The following is a 20,628-nucleotide window of genomic DNA, read 5'->3' on the forward strand; positions in this document are numbered from 1 at the left end:
GGGGTGGATTTAGAGTCAGGAGCAGCCTCCCGTATCAGCTTAAGAAACCCCTCCCGCGGTCTGACTTCTCATGGGATTTTATTAATCAGAGCCCCACTGTTCCATGCACAGGGCACTTCAACTACAAAGCAGCAGGGGACCGGCAGAAGCGCATTGCCTTAGCTACCCGCTGGTCACAGTTCAGCGTCAATATACTAATAGCTCTGCATGGCTCATGCAAATATTTGACCACCTCAGTGCACCGAGCAGCAGCATGGATGCCCTGGGAACGTGGAGCGTCAGCCCTCACCAGGGCAGGCCGGGCCACCTCCGTCAGATGGCAGACTGCTCCTGCAGGAAGCTTTCCGCGCCCCCCGCAATGCTTCTCTCGGGCTCGGTGGCCAGAGCCGCTTCGCGCAGCACCGTCATGTGCTCCTCCGCAGCAGATAGCGATTGGTCGATCCAGTCCATGCCCCCGCTTAGGTGGCAGGCGTTCCTGGTCACCAGGACGAGGTGGCTGACAGACAGCAGCAGGGCTTTTGTCCTGCAAGGCAACCAGGATGCTGTTACAAGTGCTTGAGGACACCAGGCCTTTGTAGCACGGCGCTTGGGCAGGAGGTCTGGCCGCTGCAGCCTCCCCGCTGATACTGCTCAGGGATGGGGCGGGACATGCCAAAAAGGGGCTTTAACAACTAGCAGCTTTATTAATCTCTCAGCAGGAGGCAGTGGGCAGTGCCAGTGGGCAGCTTAGTGGACTGGGACATGAGACCTAGATGCTAGGCCTGACTCTGCCACTGGCCTGTGGGGCGACCTTGGCCAAGTCATTGCCCCGCTCCGTACCTCAGTTTCCCCCTCTGTACACTAGGGATAATTGCACACATTTCCTTTGTAGGGCACTCTGAGCGTGACACAGGAGCTAGGTGGTGGTGGTATTATATAGGGGTATTGGTAATTCTGCAGTGGAGCCCCAGTCATGGCCCAGGCGCCAGCCACCACAGGAACCCAGCAGTCCTGAGCCAACTGGCAAAGTGTTCACTGTGGTGTAATAGCAGCTCCTGGCAGGCCTGGCAAACTCACTGCCTCAGCACCCTGCTTGCCTGGTACTTCTCCATTAGTGATGTCCCGGGAGACCTAGGCCAGAGTGGGCGTTAATCTCGGTGTGCATTGGCAGCACAGGTGCAGTGTCAGGAATGAGGTGTGGGCACGGACACTGTGCTTTAACATCTGTCACCAACCAATGCGGAAGGCAGGTGTTTTCCAGGCAGGAGGGCAGAGGCATAGCTCCGTCTAATTCAGCATTGTGAGCTCACACAGTGGAAGCCCCAGTCACAGCTGAAGTGGAGCAGGGGGTTGGACTAGATGACCTCCTGAGGTCCCTTCCAACCCTGAGATTCTATGATTCTATGATTCTATGGACAGAGGAATGGGACATCAGCAGAGAAGAGCACTCCAGGGAAGAAGCAACAGGGGGGTTTTACAGTCTCTGAGGAAAAACAGTGACCTTTGGGGATACATGCTGAAGGCAAAGAGACGCTCCAGGCAGGAACTGGACAGGCCTATTCCTTTCATGAAAACAGAATGCCGGCCTGCCCTAGCGGGAAATGCCACAATGGACATTTGGGTGCGAGAAATGGCCTTAGCCAGAGCGTAGCCTGGTAAATTTAGGCTTTAGACGTTGCATTCGGATTTGGTTTTCAAGGGAGCCTTTGGTTTCCGGTACCTTTGCTCACTAGCGCTTTAAGCTCTCGTCTTTGCTGATTATCAGAGGGGTAGCCGTGTTAGTCTGGTTCTGTAGAAGCAGCAAAGAATCCTGTGGCACCTTATAGACTAACAGACGAAGAATCTGAAGAAGTGGGTATTCACCCACGAAAGCTCATGCTGCAAAACGTCTGTTAGTCTATAAGGTGCCACAGGATTCTTTGCTATCTTTGCTGATAAGCATGTTGTTGGTTCCGCTATAACGATGCCCCAGTGCTGCGTGTTCTACAGGGCGCTGATCCTGACTTGCATCATTCATCCTTTCATGCCCTGTTCCTGGGAGGCAGCAAAGCTGCTATTCTGTGAGAGCTCAGTGGACAAGGGCTGGATACTACAAGGGACACTTCTAAGGGGCTCAGAGGACGGGGTGCACCTCTCGTTAACTGGCAAGGCAAAGTATGGGCTGGCACAGCCCTGGAGAGATGGTTTGGGGGCCAACAGACTGGAGGTGTCAGGGAGTTGACACCCAGTTAAGCTCAAGTAATTTTTCCTCTTGCTGAAGGCAGAGGAGTAACAAGGTGACCCACAGTCCTGGGTACCCCGAGAACCGTCACATTTATGTTTCGATGTTAAGGCTGGTTTATGTTTTCACGTAACACTGGGACTGTTTGGCCAGCCCTGTGCAAACTGAGCCCCATTCTCAGTCAGCCCCTGGGCATATGTGTCACAATTATTGTTCTTTAACCACTTTGTTCTGGAGGCAGCAGAACCCAGGGTACCCTCCCCAAGTGTGCAGCACAGAATCTGTGTGTACAGATGGAATTAGTGGGGAGAGATTTTCAATAAACTCTAAGAAGATAAATATCTGCAGCGTCTCACCTTCTCCCACCTCTTTTGCTAATAAACGGCCCATCTGTGTCCTGCCCACTTTCATACAGTTAAACTTGCTGCAGACGAGTGACAAATGCACCTTGGAGGACACTAGTTGCAGTTAAGCAAGGCCATCAATGCTGTTCATTTCTCTTTGCCATTAAACCCTCCCTCCCAATGGTTGCCGTTTCCCACAAGTTCCAATGGGCCAGAAGCTGCTCCTGCCCTTAGCAAAGATGGCCGCTATCTCACTAGTGATGGGGCATGCCTCTAGTAAAGATGGCTGCCGCTGCTGCCTCTGTACCCAGCATGCTCGGCCCGGCTCCTGACAGTAGCCCAAAGGACAGCAGTAGTCTCTTGGCTGCAGATGGCTGTGCAGAGATGTACCTATCTGCCAGTGTAACCCACACCCAGGATGAGTGTGAGTTACACCAGGACACTGCTTCCATCCTGGTGGTGCCTGTATGGCCACGACCCTCTGCACACGTCAAGTGTCTGTTTGGATCGTTCCCCTTCTCTACAGCCCAAGCTGATCACCTAGGCAGTCATTAAATCTCCGCCTGCGCCCACGCAGGGGGCTATGGAGGTGAAAGAGAGCCTGGATCACACTGTGCGCACTACCTGCATCACAGTGGGCCAGAGAGCGCCGCCAATACGGGCCTCCCATGTGGGAGAGGAGTGGGTAGGTGCTGGGACTCCATCCCCAAGCCAGGCTCAGCTGTGCTAGAGGAGGGGCTGGCCCAGGAAACATCTCCCTGGAGCAAGGGGGAGGCAAGGGCCAAGCTGCGGCTCTCGGTGTGAGGCGCTGCCCTGACCGTGGGCTCGTGGTGACAATGCCGGAGCCCTGCATGCAGGTGTGGCAGAGCTCACTCATCTCCCGGGGAGCGAGCCCCTTCCCACAGCCCACACACCAATTCACTCTTCGGGGAAGCCCTGGGACAGGCACCGGGGCCAGGATCGGGTCCTCAGGATGGGTGCAAACAGCACGTTCCCCCAGCACGAGCTTCTCCTGGAGCACTGGGAAGGAATGTGTGCGCCAGAGCGAGGCGCAAGCTCCACCAGGGCAGCAAGGTAGGACAATATCTAATAATAGGGAGCTTTTCCACAACAGGATGTGGGCCCCTAACTGCCACGGTAGGTACCTGAGTCCCAGAATCAGGCCTAACGGGGATTCAGGAGCCCCCCGCTCAGCAGCTGTCAAACACTGCAAGCCCCTAAACCCTCTGGGCACCACCTTTTTGCAGTCAGGGCTGTCTCGCTGCCCACGTTTCTGCCTGTGTGCGTACGCGCTGCAGCCCCACGCTCGGCGGCCACACGTCCCAGCGCGACCTGTGAACTGGGGGAAGGCAGGCGACCCTCCGTGGGACCCAAGCCGGCAGGCGTGCTCGGAGCTTGCCTTCTTGCTCAGGGCCCTAAAGAACTTCTGTAAAATGGCAGGGGCAGGGGAGCTGGCAGGAAGACCCCCCTCATCACTTCTAGCCAAGGGATTAGGCTGCTCCCTTGGGATGTGGGGGAGACCCCAGTGCAAGTCCTGCTCTGCCTGCTGAGAAGGGATTTGAACAGGAATCAGCCACCCCCCCCCGGGCAGTACCCTCACCACTGGGCTACAGGGCATTCTCGTGCGGATGGGCCCCTTGATGTGTTCCCCTGTGGCTAAAGAATGACACCCTAGGAGCCAGTGTCCCAGAGCTTACCGTGCATCCAGAAGCTTGGGATCCAGAGGCGGGTACATCGACCTCACAACATCATCCACCCTAGGGGAAGAGAGAGAGCGACCGTTGCTTGTTTCTCACTGTGTTTTGCAAGTGCCCTGGTAGCGGTTTGGTTTTTCCCCTCAGTGAGCACATTTCAGAGCCCGGCACCTCTCCTGCTGGCAGCGTAGGAAGGCACCTAGGGCCAGCGTTGCAGGAGTTCCCACAGGTGCAGAGTGGGGGGCTGATTTTCATAAAAGCCCAGCTCCCATTTGGCACTCAAGGGAGTAGTGCCCAGATCTGCAAAAGCACCTTTTGCCCCGCGGCCCCCACTGAGATCAAAGGGTGGCAATTTCAAAAGTGTCTAAGTGATTTAGGAGCACAAGGCCCACTGGAGGCCAATGGGAGCTTGGTACTTAGACTCATATGCCAATCCCCAGCCAAGCCAGACACTTATTGAGGTGTGTAACTGGAGCAGAGCTCTTCTGAGAATCTGGCCCCAATTGTGGGTGCTGAGCCCTGGGAAATTGGTTCTTGAGCCCTGTCACAGATGGCACTGGCTTCCAGCTTGCTTTCTGGCTGAAACGCAAAGCGTTGGGTTTGATCCTTAAAGTGACAAGCCCTCTGCTGGGCAGGAAGAGCCACACAGTGTTGCCAGGTCTCATTGCTAATTGGTGTTTTTCTTAAAGCCCCAGCTCCTGGATTCCTGTGATCAGGTGAGACTCTCAGCTTACATTTAAAAAAAAACACAAGGAAGGTTCTAGCCCCTGTGGCTGTGGAGAAAGGCTTGGGAATGGGACCCCAATGGCTCAAAGACCAAACAGCAAATAAAAAGCCATTTATTATTGTTAAGATCTCATGAGATTTGGGACCTCACATAAGGTTTGGATGTTTGGAGTCCGCACTACTGAGAATCTGAATTCGTCATTCAGGGGTTATTGCAGATGCCTGAAGTTTCCAGGAACTGCCTGGCCTTTGGACCTGCAGATCAAGTTGCAGCTGTGCGCCCTCGGCCGAAATGGACTCACCTGGGGCTGATCCGCTTTGCCACCACAATAATGTCACTCAGGCTTGCGGGAGATTTCATTCTGGCCCCAGAGCCCATTGTCATTGCAACGAGCTTCTCTGTCAAAGTGTGACAAATCTGTTGAGAGAGAGAAGTGACCAGCGTGGCTCATTGGAGGCCAGCGAGAGAGAGAAGGACTTGGGAGCCTAGTGGTTAGGGTGCTCCCCTGGGAGACACAGCTCTCAGGCCAATGACTATTTATGGATTTCATACACAGAACAACAGGAAGGCTGGTGGGACTCCCACCCCCTGGAGGGGATATTTGGGTTGGAGTCCCTGCTCCCAACCTGGGTTTCCTACATCCCAGGGGAGCTAACCAGGAGGTACTGGGCATAAGGGCACAGTGACTCTGCTGGGCTGAGCTGGCCCCAGGAGACAGTTCTCAGCCGAGAATCCCAAGCAGAGAGATGGGTGCCCAAATCCCTTAGGGGGCAGGTCTTAGGCCCCATCTCTCCCCTCAACATTTCCTGCTGGCTAGTGTAGGTGGCTCCCTGCTCATCTTTCTGGCTTCTGAGAAGCCCCTTCTTAGGTGCCCAGCTCTGCCCAAGCATCGTACAGGGAGCCTGGGGCCCGGCCTGGGGCTGTGGATTCCCTAAGAGCTGCCACGTGGGAGTGTAAATCTCCTGTGTGGCTCGTGCCTGAAGCCTCTGGGAGAATCCTCCAGACCCTTTGCTTATTTCCTGGCGCTGATTCCCTGCACAGCAGCATGAGTCAATACACAGGGAGGCAGTGTCTGTGGGGGACTTACCTTGAGAATAGCGATGCAGTGAGAGACCAGGCCCCTGTGAGGAAAGCGAATGCCTTTGGTTAGGAAAGCTCTGTCTTGTCACCGCTCTTCTGTCCGCCAGCCTGTGGCTAAGCATTTCCCACGGGCTCCACAAAGTAGAACTCATCACGGACCTCACTGGTATCATCACAACCAAGCCCTTCGCGATCCGGCTGGAAGCAGGGGGCGCTTGTCTAACAGGGTGGGAAGGCCTGGTCCTCACCTAAAACTGAGGTCAACCTGCCTCCGTGGCTGAGCAATGTGAAAAATTCACCCCCTGAGAGATGCAGTTAAACTGTGTGTCATGGGTTTATTCTCCACTTTGAACCTTAGCGTCCACAAGATGGGGACCTGCATGGACTCCTCTAAACTAAAATCCTAGTTTAGATCTGGTACGCTGCCACCAGCCAGGTTTCAGTGTCTGGCACACTCACTGTTCCCCCAAACCTTTCCCTGGGGACACAGACCCAAACTTCCTTGGATCTTAACACAAAGGGAAATAATCCATTCCGCCCCCCCACACCTTCTTCCCCCTCCCCTAGTCCTTGGGAGAGATCACCTTGATTCAAACCCCTTGAATCAAAACAAAGAGGGATTCCCTATCCCCCTTCCCTTCCCCTGAAAATCCAAACAAGGGAAGAAATCAATCAAGTTCTAAAAAGAAAAGGATTTTATTAAAAGAAAGAAAGAAAGGACACTATCTCTGTAACACCAGGATGGAAAAAATTACAGGGTCTAACTTATAAAACTGGAGAGACTTCCCCCCCCCCCGTCTCAGAATAATCAAAGTAACAGCAAACAGAAATAAAGATATTTCTCCAGCAACACACATTTGCAAATACAGAAATTAATTATAAGACTAATCTGCCTTTCTAATACTCACTATACTGAATAGAAGAAAATACTTCAGGAAACTTGGGGTATGGCTACACTTGCGAGTTGCAGCGCTGGTGGAGGCTTTCCAGCGCTGCAATTAGTAAGTGTCCACACCTGCAGGGCACATCCAGCGCTGCAACTCCCTGGCTGCAGCGCTGGCCGTACACCTGGCTCAGCATGGGGAATAAAGATTGCAGCGCTGGTGCTGCAGCGCTGGTCATCAAGTGTGGCCACACACCAGCGCTGTGATTGGCCTCCAGGGTATAAGGATGTATCCCAGAATGCTTTTATAAATTACTCTCTTTGTTTTGTTATGCAGCCTCTCTTTGTTTTGTTGTGAACTCCGAGCTCCGTAGCTCCGTTGATCCGTTGATCCCGGAGCTGCTTATCTACAAACACAGCTCCTGTTTGCTGTGATCAATCTGTGAACAATCAAATGAGATAATGAGGCAGGCAGGGAGTGAGTGTTTGCTTGACAGAAATGGGGCAGAGGGGAGAAAGGGAGTCCGTTGGCTGCAGGCAGGGGACAGCAAGTCACACAGTTCAAGGAAAGTGCCCTTACGCATCCTGAAGTTTCGCAGCCACTGTGATTCATCCCAGACCTGCAGCACTATGCGGTCCCACCAGTCCGTGCTTGTTTCCCGGGCCCAGAATCGCCATCCCATAGCATGAACATGACCCATTGCCACCATGATCTCCACGGCGCGGCGTACCGTGCTTTCTGAGAGGCCTGTGCCACTCTGAAACTTCATGTCCTCACCGCGCTGCCGGAGCCTCCTCGCCCGATTTCTCAGCATCTGACTGTTGAAGAGGTGTACGATAAGGTGCGAGGAGTTGACAATGGCCATAAGTGCAGCGATGATCGCAGCGGGCTCCATGATCGCAGTGGAGTGCTGTGGCGTCCGCGCTGTCACTAACAGGAAAAGTGCGCGAACTGATTTCCCGCCGGCGGGAGTGACGGTGGAATGCTGACAGTTACCCAAGACCACCCTCTACACATTTTTCCCCCAAGCATGCATTGTGGGGAAATCCCAGAATTCAAATGGACAGCGGGGACTGCGGGAACTGTGGGATAGCTTCCCACAGTGCACTGCTTCCAATTTCGACACTTGCCCCATTAGTGTGGACTCACAAAGTCGAATTAGTGTCCTTACTGTGGACACACAAATTCGACTTTGTAAGGTCGATTCTACAAATTCGACTTAAGTTGATTTGAACTACTCTTGTAGTGTAGACATACCCTGAGTGGGATGGCCTGGTGGCCCCTTCTGGCCCTAACCTCAGATTCTCTGTGCTAGGCAGGACACTGGACTAGAGGAGGGTCCTTTCTGGCCTTCAAGTCTGAATCTTTACTAGCTTGTTAACCCTCCACCTCTAGTGTCTGTGTTTTGAGGTAGAATCACGCACACGCCAAGGAAAGTTCCTCACACCAAAGCCCACCAGCCACCCTGGCAAGGAATGGCTTGGAGCACTTGGAACCGAGCCAGAGGGCTGCAGCAGGGCCAGAGATTCCACACCTGGCTTCCATTCTTGCACTGGGCACAAACACTGTGGCCAGGGATTTGTACCACAAGTATTTGGAGTTGCAAATTAGGGCCCTAAACACACCTGGGTTTGCACAACTGTCAGGTGACAAACATGCGGCTCTGGCTGCACTCCTGGCTCAGCTAGGCAGGCACTGGAGCTCCGCCTGCACTTTGTATTAGAGCAGCGCCTGGGAAGTGGGCCCCACCCCAAGGAGTTTCCACTCTAATCAGCCAAAGGGGGATGGGGTCACCGGAGAGCTAGGGCTAGAACCTGGGTCTCCTGATGCCTAGGTCAAGGCTGCTCCGACAGTGAGTGATTTTGCTCTAGATAAAAGCATGCTTTCAAGGCAGGCTCTGATCCAGGCGGCGGACGACCGTCCTGGAGCCAAGGAACGTAACCAGGCAGAGCACGGGAGCCCATTTTAAAGATCACCCAAGAGGCAGCTTTGAAACTCTTACGAAGCATCTTCGATCCACTCCTCATTCTCCAGAATAGCCTCGATGTGGGGGTTTGTTATCACAACGTCGTCCAGCTCAAGCTCCAAGGGCTCCGACTGCGTCTCCATCGCCCCAGTAAGGTCGACGATCGGTCTGGAACAAACAGGAACGGGTCGTTCAGCACCTGGCACAGGGGGGCAGTCGTGATGGCAATAACTAAGGGGCACCTTCTCTAAGCACCCAAGGGCCAGATTTACAAAGGACTTTAGGCACCTCGGGGCAGTGCCCAAGCAGATTGGTGCCCAAGCCCCTTGGATTTCAATACAAGTTAGCATCTAACTTGCCTAGGTGCTTTTGAAAATCCTGCCCAGCTCCTAGTTCCAGCTTTGGGTGCCCAACCATCTCTGTAAGTCTGGCCCAAAGAGCCTGGGGAGACAATATCCAAGAGTGCCTAAGGCCCAGAGCCTCAAAGACATTTAGGTGCCTAACTCCCATTGTCAACAAGAGCCACGTTTGAAAATGGGACGTAGGCTCCCAAGTCATTTGGACGCTTCGCAGAGTTTGAGCTGTTAGAGCCTTCTATTTTCAGCTGCATCTGGCCAAGCTTTTCAAAAGTGACCTGTGATTTTGGGGGCCCAACCCAAGACTCCCCCATGGGTCCTGCTTTTCAGAAGGTGGCACGCAGCACACTGCCTGGGTGTGCATGATGTCCCAAGGTGCAGGGCTCAGGGGAGTGTGCACCTTCGGGTTCTGCAAGGAATTCTCTCTTGGAAATGTTAGCAACACTATGACTGACCCACCTGGATTTTCTGTTCTGCTACCCTGGGGATAACCGCCACTGGGGACACTCAGAACTGACTGAGCGTCCCTGAGTCTGCACAGGCTGAGCTGACAGAGTGGGACGGGGTCAGTGGTCAGTTCAGATTCTTGCCCCAACATGTGCTCAGTGCTGGTGATAGCCTGTTGTTCTCACTGTGCGCACAAACTCCTCCACGGGGGAATATTCTCCTTGTCACAGAAAAGTTAGTCTAGTCTGTGTAGGTGCCTCATCATGCCAGTATCTGAGCACCTTCCAGTAATGCACAAAGTGATGTGACTGCAGATTTGACTCATGTGGTTGGTTCTCTCTCTCCTCCTCTGCCTGGGGCAGAATTGTGCTGTGTCCCTGCTGGGCGGGGACAGGAAATGCAAAGAACCCATCTATGCTGGTTTAAAAGGAGCGTAAGGGAGATGGGCGTTTTGCTCTGACTGATTTTCAATGGGATCTGAGTTTCTAACTCCTTAGACCTGGCCGACCCCCAGGTTTGTATAATGCTGGCGGTTAGGGGGAGCGCACCGCGGGCCTAAGGCAATGCACCCCACTGGCCTGTATGTGGTTGCACTGGGATAAAGGTGCCTTGTAGCTATTCCCCTTCCCACTTCGTAAAGCACTTTGATCTCCATGTAACCACATCCGCACCCCAGGGTGCCCTGCCTTAGGCCAGCAGTGCAGTCAAAGCCATACAGTTTTCTAAGGAGGACAAGGCTTTTCTCTGCCATCACGCTCTCTGCCTTAGTTATCTTGCCATTTCTATGTCAGTTGTCAGCCACCGCCGGCAGAGGCGCTGACTGGCCGAGACTGTTGAGCTGGGCAGACAACCTGGCCTGGTAGTGGAAGGTTCTGCAGTGCATCTCCGGTGCATCAAGCACTGCCTGGACTCTTCCGTACCAGCAGCTCTGAAATCTGCACGCGTTCCACCCTTCACTCTGCTTTTCAATCAGTCTTTTTGCTTCCTCCCTATTAATTTGGTGTGAGTGGAGGAGAGGGCTGGCCACTTACTTGGTATCATAATGAGTCAAGAGATCCTTAGGCCGGCAGTAGCGCTGCCTGCAAACCACCACAAGTGCCACGAAGGACGCCAGGAAGATAGTAGCCAGCATGCCTATGGCAACTATCACCACGGTTTCCATTTCTGCCGAGCTGCTCTCCTGGGTGCAGTCAGATGTGCAGTTCCATCTCGTAAGGCACCTCCAGAAATGCTTTATCTGGAACAAAGCAGCACAGAGTGAGCGCCCAGAGAGCAAGTGTCGGGACCCATCGCTGCTCAGATGATCTGGAAAACTCTAAAGAAGCAAATGTTTCCGTAGAGAGACGGCTGGCCAGGGAAACATTTCACAACCATTGTTTCCAGTTTCAGAATGGAACCCTCCAAACTCTTTATGACTTGATAGGATACAACGTAGAACTGATACATGAAATTGTTTTTAATTGTTCACTTTATTAATGTAACTTCTGTTCACCATTTAGTATACTTGCCTACATTGTAACTTCTGTTCACTGTTTGCCACATTGTAATTCAAACCCCATTTTAAAACGCTCACTCCATTTTGTAAAAGCTTCCTCCAACTTTCATTTCTGCAAACCCTGCTGTAATCTTATTAGCTTAGTTTAGATGTGTGACTGAGGTATGGATGGATGATGGAATCAACCTCCAGCCCCAGCCTGTCCTGATGAAATAGAGTTCAAACCCCACCGGCTGAAGATGCAGATAAGAGCCCTAACAAAGTGAGAAGAGTCCACCCTAAAAAGAAAAGGTGCAATAGAAGGAAGATCAAAGCCAGGTCCCAGGCTGAAATCATGCCTGCAATTGACGGGTGATCAATCACCAAACCCAGAGGCAGCATGACACAGCAAGACCTATAGACTCTGGATTCAAACTAAAGCCTACAAAAAGGATGGGTGAGATGGGAGACTTTGGAGGGTAACATTCTGCTGCCAACATGGAAGGGCATCGGTGCCTGCCCAACAGAGACCCAGCTCATCCTTGTGCCCGGCTTTCCTGGCCAGTTAGCCGCCACAAGCCACGAACCCAAGCTGCAAAATCAAGCCACGAACTCAAGCTATGTCCAGGACTGGTGACTATGCAGCAGCTGCAGAACATCTAATATGTGTGTGTGTGTGTGTGTGTGTGTGTGTGTGTAAGGATTAAGATATTAGTTATTGGTCATAAATCAGATTGTGTTATCATAATAAACGTGGCATCTTTGTCTTGTCCCCTGAAAAGATCCTGTGTAGTTTGTCTGTACAGCCCCATCACTAGCAGGGCCAAAGGGTGAGTGGGGCAGGGGAGAAAGGGATTCGCACCCAAATTTCCCATTTATTTTTCAAGTGTTCAAAATTCCAAACTTCATCGAAATGTCAAAACTGGAAACATTTTTGGTAGTTCTAACGTGTCAGGTCAAGTTACACAGCGAGAGGAGAGCAGCTGGCCAGGAACTGACCAGTGGAACTGTATGACGCAGTGGCCTGTAGTGTGGGGCTGGGCTCAGTGGCCCACAGGGTTCATTCCAGTTCTATGACTTATATTCTCAATTTCATGCTTCAGGGCTTCAGCCTGTCACCTGCTGGGGTCAGGAAGCAACTCTTTCCCCCTGATGCAGTCTCGGTTGTTTTTTCTTCCTTCCTCTGAGGCATCAGAGATGGATGCTGCTGGAGATGGGTTCTGAGGTGGTACAGAGAATTCTCTCTCTCAGATGCCTGGCTGGTGTGTCTTGCTCACATGGTCAGGGTCTAACTGAACACCTTGTTCGGGTTCGGGAATGAATTTTCCCCCAGGTCAGATTGGCAGGACCTGGGGTGGGGGTGGGATTCGCCTTCCTCTGCAGCGTGGAGCATGGTTCACCTGCTGAGAACACCCCACTAATCAATTCCCTGCCCCTGCAGAGGCCTTGGCATGCTGGCCCCTCGGTGCCCCCATGCTCTGCCTGTGGCGCACTGCAGGTCACTCTCTGGAGGCCCGTAATGCTTTTGTCTAATCCATATCACTGGACTCAGTGCAGAGGCAACTGGGTGGGGTTTGGTGTCCGGTGCTGCACAGGGGCTCAGCCTGGAGGCTCTGATGTCCCTTCTGGCCTTAAACTCTATGACTAACTGGGTCGAACCTGGTGACCTGTGAGATCTAGTCAGAGCCAGAGCGACTGGTGCCCACCCTCGCCCCAGGACACTGAGCACGGCAGCTAACAGAGGAACACAAGCATGGTTATTACTTATTCTATGGAGGCACCTGCAGCCCCATTGTGCAGGCGCTGTACTAACACCCCTGAGACAGCCCCTTCCCCAAAGAACAGACCCTTGAAAGGGCCGGGACTTGCCCGAGGTCACCGGCAGAGCTACGAAGAGAAGCCAGGTTCCCTGACTCCCACGCCAGAGCCAACCCTCTAGACCACACTACCTGTCACTGACACACGGCCTGTACAGGTGAAGCTCAGGTTGTGGGCACCTCCCAGTGACCTGGCTAAACACTGCCTCGCGGGAGCACTGGTTACAAGCCACTTAGCTAGGACACTCCGGGTTCAGGTCTTCCCCAGCCAGTCACAGAGATGCCCCGCTCCTAGCATAACCAGCACAATCGTAGCAGTGCCAGCAGAGTGCCAGGGCCCAGTTCCCAGAGCCCTGTATGCGCTGAAGCAGCCCTGTGTGCGCAGTCGGACACCTCAGGCCTGGTCTCCACCTCCCACATTTCCCCAGCATGACTGTTACTGTTCTGGCAGCACCCAGCACTGTACACAAGATGGTCTCTGCCCCATGGGGCTGACAATCTCAGTATGAGATACAAAGCAACAGATGGAGACAGACAGACAAGGGAGCACAGAACAATGAGGCAGTCCTGGTCAGCGGGCAGGGCAGTGGTTCCAGAGCACTGGCAGCCTAGTGCAGCTCAAGTCTTTTGCAGGCATCATGGCAAAGGGCCTGGCCAAGGGGGCGGCTTTGCAGGTGCTCGGGGGGGCTCCTCCCAAGCACAAGGGGCAGCAGGGGCGAAGGAGGCTGGGCTCCTAGGCCGCTCAGAGGCAAGCGTTGCCATTGTGATAGTGAACGAGAGACGCTAGGTACAGTGGGGACTGGGGACTTGAACGAAGGCAAGCAGCTTATGCTGGATGCAATGAGGGAGGAGACGCGGTCACAGCAATAGGCTGGAGAAATGAACTCTGCAGCAGCATTCTGAATGGACATGAGCGGGGCAGGACGGCACGTGCCAAGGTGAGCCAAGAGGATGTTGTGGTGAGCAGGACGCGATAGGATGGGAGCCTGAACCAGAGCTCCAACCCTGGGGATAGGGAAAGCCGGAGCTGAGAAACGTTCTGCAGAAAGAGCCGGTAAGATTTCGACAGACTGATGTGAGGACCTAGAGAGAGAGAGGGCTGAATCAAGGGATGCCCAGTTTCCAGGCCTGAGTGATGGGCAGGATTGTGGTGCTGTCTTCTGTGATGGGGAAAGGAGGTAATAGGGAAGAACTGGGGGGAAGATTAAGAGTCAAGTTTAGCCATGTTGAGCTTGGGCTGATGTCTGGCCATCCACTAGAAGCTGTCAGAGAGACAGGAAGAAATTTTAGTTTGGGCAGGGGACGGGTCTGGAGCAGAGAGGTAGATCTGGGAGTCAGTCACCAGCCCCAAGGTAGTTGCTGAATTTGTTTGCAGGGGCGACTGGCCACAGATAAAGTGTGGGACCAAGGACGGAGCCCTGTGGAAACCCCCAGAAATCTGGAGAGGTGATGGGGAGGATCCACTGAAGGACACATGGAAGGAGCAATTAGAGAGGTATGAAGAGAACCAGGAGAGGACAGAGCCCTGGCAGCCAAGGGAGGACAAGATTTCATGGTTGATGGTGTCAAAGGCAGCTGATGAGGATGGAGCACAGGGTCTGAGCTTTGCCTTGGAAGAGGTAATTAAAGACGTTGGCATAACAGTTTCAGTGGCATGCAAGGGCAGCCCCTAGGTTGAAGAGGGTCTTTCATGGGACTGGAGTAGGCACTCCAGACAGTGATTCAATGAGCATACAGATGGAAGGTAGGTGGAGAGTAAATGGGGTCCAGGGTGGGTTCTTTGAAGGTGGGAGAGACTCGAGCATGCTTGTATTGTGATGGAACAAGCCAGAGCGGGGAGAGAGGCTCAGGAGAAGAGTGGGAGACAAAGCCAGAGGTGGTGATGTTTCTAGACCCCTGGCCAGCTTTCACTCACAATCACCTGTCTGCCAAGGTCATATGACATTGTTTTCAATGGGATCAATGCCAGCCTAACGCATTGCCAGCCGGCTGTGGACAGAAGTCATGCTGGCGCTGTGAGGAGACGCCTGGCACTGCAGTCCATTCCGTTTGTGGGTGACTTGGCCAGAACTTGTTGCTTTTTAAAATCTCATGATTTTTAAACCAATCTTGTAACTTTTGGGGCCTGACTCATGATTTCTGAACACTTGGGGGGCTGCCTTCATCACCCCAGTCCCTCTCCCTCACCAGGTCCTGGCTGTCCCCCACCCCCGCTCCATTTCCTAAGAACATAAGAACGGCCATACCGGGTCAGACCAAAGGTCCATCTAGCCCAGTATCTGTCTACCGACAGTGGCCAATGCCAGGTGCCCCAGAGGGAGTGAACCTAACAGGTAATGATCAAGTGATCTCTCTCCTGCCATCCATCTCCACCCTCTGACAGACAGAGTCTAGGGACACCATTCCTTACCCATCCTGGCTAATAGCCATTAATGGACTTAACCTCCATGAATTTATCTAGTTCTCTTTTAAACGCTGTTATAGTCCTAGCCTTCACAACCTCCTCAGGTAAGGAGTTCCACAAGTTGACTGTGCGCTGCGTGAAGAAGAACGTCCTTTTATTTGTTTTAAACCTGCCGCACATTAATTTCATTTGGTGACCCCTAGTTCTTGTATTATGGGAATAAGTAAATAACTTTTCCTTATTCACTTTCTCCACATCACTCATGATTTTATATACCTCTGTCATATCCCCCCTTAGTCTCCTCTTTTCCAAGCTGAAAAGTCCTAGCCTCTTTAATCTCTCCTCATATGGGATGCGTTCCAAACCCCTAACCATTTTAGTTGCCCTTCTCTGAACTTTTTCTAATGCCAGTGTATCTTTTTTGAGAGGAAGAGACCACACGTGTATGCAGTATTCAAGATGTGGGCGTACCATAAGGGCAATAAGATATTCTCTGTCTTATTTGCTATCCTTTTTTAATGATTCCTAACATCCTGTTTGCTTTTTTGACTGCTGCTGCACAATGCATGGGTGTTTTAAAAGATGTCTCTGTCTGCTGCTGCCCTCCATCCAATTTCTGCTGTATGTCGCCATGGCCCTGCCCCGGCTATTTGAGACTCCCAGAGCAATTGCAAGGGGGCTTCTTTTTATTGGTTGTTTTGTTTTCAGCTTCTTTTCCAAAAATCTTAGTTTAGAATTTGCTAAGCTGCAGAAAATTGCCCCGGATCTTTGCCTGGGGAAGATTCCAGAGTCGTTAGCCCAGGTAAATCAGGACTGTGTGATTAGTGTATCTTTATTGTCTCTGTCTGACATCCCTCGGCCTTCCCTCTGCACTGGGCCTGCTTCACAGGGACACAGGAACATGCAGACCCTGGGACAGGCCCACCCAGCACAGGCCCGTGGAAGTACCTGTATTGGGGCCAGGCCTGAAGCACACAGAGCCCAGTCAGTGTCTGGCCCTGGCTTGGGCCCGATAGCACCGATCCCCGACCCCATGAGCACATGCTGTATGGGAATCCCTGAGCACCCCGGCTGGCGGGGAGGGGGCGTGCACTGTTCTTGAGAGGCATAGACAGACGCTGGGGAGCCGGGAGCGGGAGTGCAGCATGGGGAAGAGCCCTGCTCACTAGTCTAACAGAGCTCCTTGCTCTGTGTTAGGAAAAACCACTCCCACAGGGGCCAGACAGCTGAGGGATCCAGGAGTGCCCAGACCCAGGCCAGGCCCAGACCGCACCGAGATCTGGTAACCCAGACCCCACCCGGGCCTGGCCTAGACGGCAAAGGGACCGTGGGACACCCAGGCCCGGCCCAGACAGCCCGTGGGACACCCAGGCCCGGCCCCAGAGCCGCAGGTTCCCTCCAAACTGCACAGAGAGCAGCCGGTCCCAGCCCTGCTGGCACAGGGACCCACGAAAGGGGCAGGGAGCTCGGCCAGCTGCCAAGCTGAGCTGGGACAATCGGGTTTGCAAGCCCAGAGCCCTTGAGCAGAGCAGGTTATTGCTGCTCTCGCAGGGCCGGTGCCTGCCCTCGGGGTCTCTGGCCTGGGAACCTGGGCAGGCAGGGTGGGGAGAGCAAGGAGGGCCATAGGGTGAGCTCAGAAGGATGGTCTGCTCCTATAAACTGGAGTAAGGCTCCAAGCTTTCCTACCTGACTGCCGAGGCGCAGGGCCAGCCAGCCTCCAGCACTTCCGCAGGGCCGGGGAAATGGAGCAAACACTCGCAGCTCAGCCTGACCTTTACCCCAGTGATTAATATCCCAGCTGCTGCAAACCCAGCAGGGATGGTGCTGCCTGGCTGGGGCTGCAGCGTCGCGCCTCCGGCAACCTGTCACCCTCACTGCAGTGAATGGTGGGGAGGCCAGGCCCGCTGCTGCATCGGCCCCCACAGCTGCTCCCTCTGGCCTGTCCCTGGCAGGGCCCGCAGCCCCTAGTCCCTCCCTTTGGGAGCTCACCACTTGCTTTCTCCTGGCAGCATTGCCCCCCTCCCCATGTGGTTATATCGTCAGCATTTGGTGTTCTCTCAAGCCCCAGCTGCTGGAGTCAGGTGATCACGAGAGAGACTTTCCTTGCAAAGAAAGAAAGTTTCTAGCTCTCCTGGTTGTGGAGCAAACCTGAACACATGCCCCCACCTCCGGTGCTCCAATACCAGAAGCCAAATCTACCCTTCCCCCCACAAAACCTTTGGTTTGTTTTTTTTAAACTCATAATTTTTGGCCCCTTGTGAGTCCAAGTCAGTCAGCTCCTCCTTGCCAGCAGTCCCAGGCAGATCAATGCCCCGTTGCAGAAGCTGGTATCACCAGTAGCTTTCAGGCTGCACAGCTGGTTTTCACACTCACCTGCTGTTTTCACTGATTTAGGTGAGAAATTCAGAAACCCCCAACAAATGAATCCAGAGCCTGTTTAGCAAAGCGCTCTGCATGGTCCCATGGTCAGGGGCGTGCGCGGGGTGGCAAGTAGGGGCCTGCGCCACCCAATCCGCGGAGGCACAGAACCCCTCCAGGGTCGGGGTGGGGAAAACGAGCTCCTCCAGCCCTGAGCCGGGGCGGAAGATGACATTCCTCCTCAGGGCCGGTTCCAGACCCCAGCGCACGCTTGGGGCGGCGTCCCGCAGGAGGGCGGCAGGCGGCTCCAGTGGACCTCCCGCACACGTGCCTGCGGAGGGGCCGCTGGTCCCGCGGCTCCGGTGGACCTCCCGCAGACGTGCCTGTGGAGGGGCCGCTGGTCCCGCGGCTCCGGTGGACCTCCCGCAGACGTGCCTGCGGAGGGGCCGCTGGTCCCGTGGCTCCGGTGGACCTCCTGCACACGTGCCTGCGGAGGGGCCGCTGGTCCCGCGGCTCCGATGGAGCATCCGCAGGCACGCCTGCGGGAGGTCCACTGGAGCCGCGGGACCAGCGGACCCTCCGCAGACACGTCCGCAGGGGGTCCACCGGAGCCGCGGGAGGAGCGACCACCAGAGCGCCCCTCGCAGCGTGCCGCCCTGCTTGGGGTGGCGGAAATCCTAGAGCTGCCCCTGTTCCTCCTGCTGCCAGGGGAGAGCAAGCTCCACCAGCCCTGGGGCCACAGGGCAGGGTGGGAGAACCAGCTCCTCTGACCATGGGGGGCACAGAAAGTGCCCCTCCAAAAGTGGCCAAATTTGTATTCCTGTGCACACCCCTGCCCATGTTGGCAGCCAGGGCAGTAGTGGCAACGTGAAACCATTCAGGCCATCCTGAAATAGACAATGGAGAAAACTTTCTGCAGATTCTGAACTGAACCCTGGGCTCCTGCTGTGCTCACAAGCACCATGGGAAGATGCCTGATTCCTTGTTTTTTTAAAGCTAGCTCAGTGTTAAAGGCATGAGAGTCAATAGGGCTATTCAGGATGGAAAGTTAAGACAGTGAGTTCACAGTACAAGGCTGCATTGTAATGTCTGCACATAAAGGCGCTTACCTACGCTTGCAGGCAGTGCGGTCCAGTGGCTTTCCGAAATCTGAGTTTAATCTGGGCTCCTCAGGTCAGTCACTTCACCCTTCTATGCCTCAGTTTCCCCCTCCCATGCTTTGTCTATTTAGCTTGTAATACTGTCCTGTACTGTCTCTTGCTATGTGTTTGTTCAGCACCTAGTGCAGTGGGGCTCTGGGCCCAGCTGAGATTTCTGGGTGTAACATTTGGTGTCCTCCCTGCTTAAATATGTGACGGTCACTTTTGACTGTGTCATTTTCTGCTCGGAATTACATTGTGCTATTTGCCATATTCTGCTTCCCAACACTGGGCCCTCATCTCATTTGCCATACAACAGTGTGGTAAAAGGGAGTCCAGTTAGGGTCCCCTGCCTGGGGCTGGACCTCACCCCACCTCCCAGCTTTGGGGTGAATGCAATCTCCCACTTTGCATATGAAGAGACACATGTAATGGACAGAAACGCCTCTGGGGATCTGGCCCCTGGCCAGGGGGGAGGGGAGACACTGAACTCTATTTATGAAGTCACAAAATATTTTCTTATTGATGCAACTAATTTATGTCGTTAGCGAGGTCTGGAAAGAGCAAACACTCAATATTTAAAGGTAAAACCAGCTGGATCTTCCACAGCCATGTCTAGATAAATAGCTACCCAGGACTCTGGCTGTGGAAGTGCAGAGCCCGGGTGTATAATACTGTACAGAATGAGTTGTGTATCTTGCATTTTTAAAGGGATTTTTAAGCTTATACATTTGATTTAAAAAAAAATTTTTTTTAAATGTAATGTAAAGACTGGGCAGCATCAGAGTGGATCTGGGTTAAAGTACATTTTGTAAAAAAAATCAAGCTCAAAGAAACAAGGCAGCTTCTGTAGACTGTTAGCACCTTTTTAAGCCTTCTTCAAAGGCAGACAGGAATTGCCAGCGTAGGTCAGATCCCTGGGCCATCTGCCCTGGTGTCCTGCCATGCTCCGCTCCCCACCCACTTACATAGTCTGAGATCGGCTTAGGCCCTGAAGCAGGATCACTTCCCAAATGTGTTGGCATTAACTTGGCTCCCCTTCCATCCCATGGGTGCTGTGCTGCTCGCTGGTGTGGTGATCAAGGCCCAGCTGCTGGAAGCTGAGAGTGCCTGAAACTGCTCAGCTGCCACTCCTTGGAAAGTGAATTTCTAACCCAAAATGGGACCGGAGTTAGGCCAGAAAATGACCCACTCTGTAAAATCTCATGATTTGTGAAGCGATCTCGTGGTTGTTGGAGCCTGACTCCAGGATTTTGACTACTGCTGAGCAGCACAAGGACAGGGATCCTTTATGCCCTTCAAGGGAGTGTTCCAAATCCGATTGGAATTGCCATAGCCATAGCCAGCCCCTGGCCCATGGGGAACCCCCATCTCCGCAGCCGGCTCCCGTGCCCAGTACAAATCAGCGGCATCTCCTGAAAACAGTCCTATTTGTAATGTCGGGTCTGGATTTGTCTTGTCACTTTTAACTGTGTATTTTTGTTTGTTCCCCTTCTGCCGAAGGATGAGCCGGAAACCAGGTACTGCTGCAGCCCCCTTTCCAAGCTGCTTCCTCAAACTTTATTGTGTAAAGAGGACAAGGAGTTTTGTCCACCTGTGAATCCCCAGGTCTCCGCTGTACTTGAACCCTTCTTTTTAAAAGAGAAGGCCAAGGAGTCTTGATGTGCAACTTCCACAAGGTGCGCTGTGAGTTGGCAAAGAGCAGGGATCTGGCGGGTTTGGGTTTTCTAGGACTTGT

At 53.5% G+C, this 20,628-nt stretch overlaps 1 protein-coding gene across 1 annotated transcript; it reads right to left on the minus strand.

The window, feature by feature from the left end:
* Positions 1-170: 170 nt before the first annotated feature.
* On the minus strand, positions 171-17,305 carry LOC123356589 (transmembrane protein 98-like). The gene is made up of 7 exons (XM_044999960.1): positions 17,080-17,305; positions 10,730-10,935; positions 8,932-9,063; positions 6,053-6,086; positions 5,267-5,382; positions 4,242-4,301; positions 171-523 (listed from the first exon to the last, which is right to left on the minus strand). Exons 2-7 carry the CDS (start codon positions 10,858-10,860, stop codon positions 313-315), a joined length of 684 nt encoding a protein of 227 aa, XP_044855895.1. The 5' UTR covers positions 10,861-10,935; positions 17,080-17,305; the 3' UTR covers positions 171-312.
* Between the last annotated feature and the right edge of the window lie 3,323 nt (positions 17,306-20,628).

Source organism: Mauremys mutica, chromosome 25 (assembly GCF_020497125.1).
Source record: "Mauremys mutica isolate MM-2020 ecotype Southern chromosome 25, ASM2049712v1, whole genome shotgun sequence".
In the NCBI taxonomy this organism is placed as follows: domain Eukaryota; kingdom Metazoa; phylum Chordata; order Testudines; family Geoemydidae; genus Mauremys; species Mauremys mutica.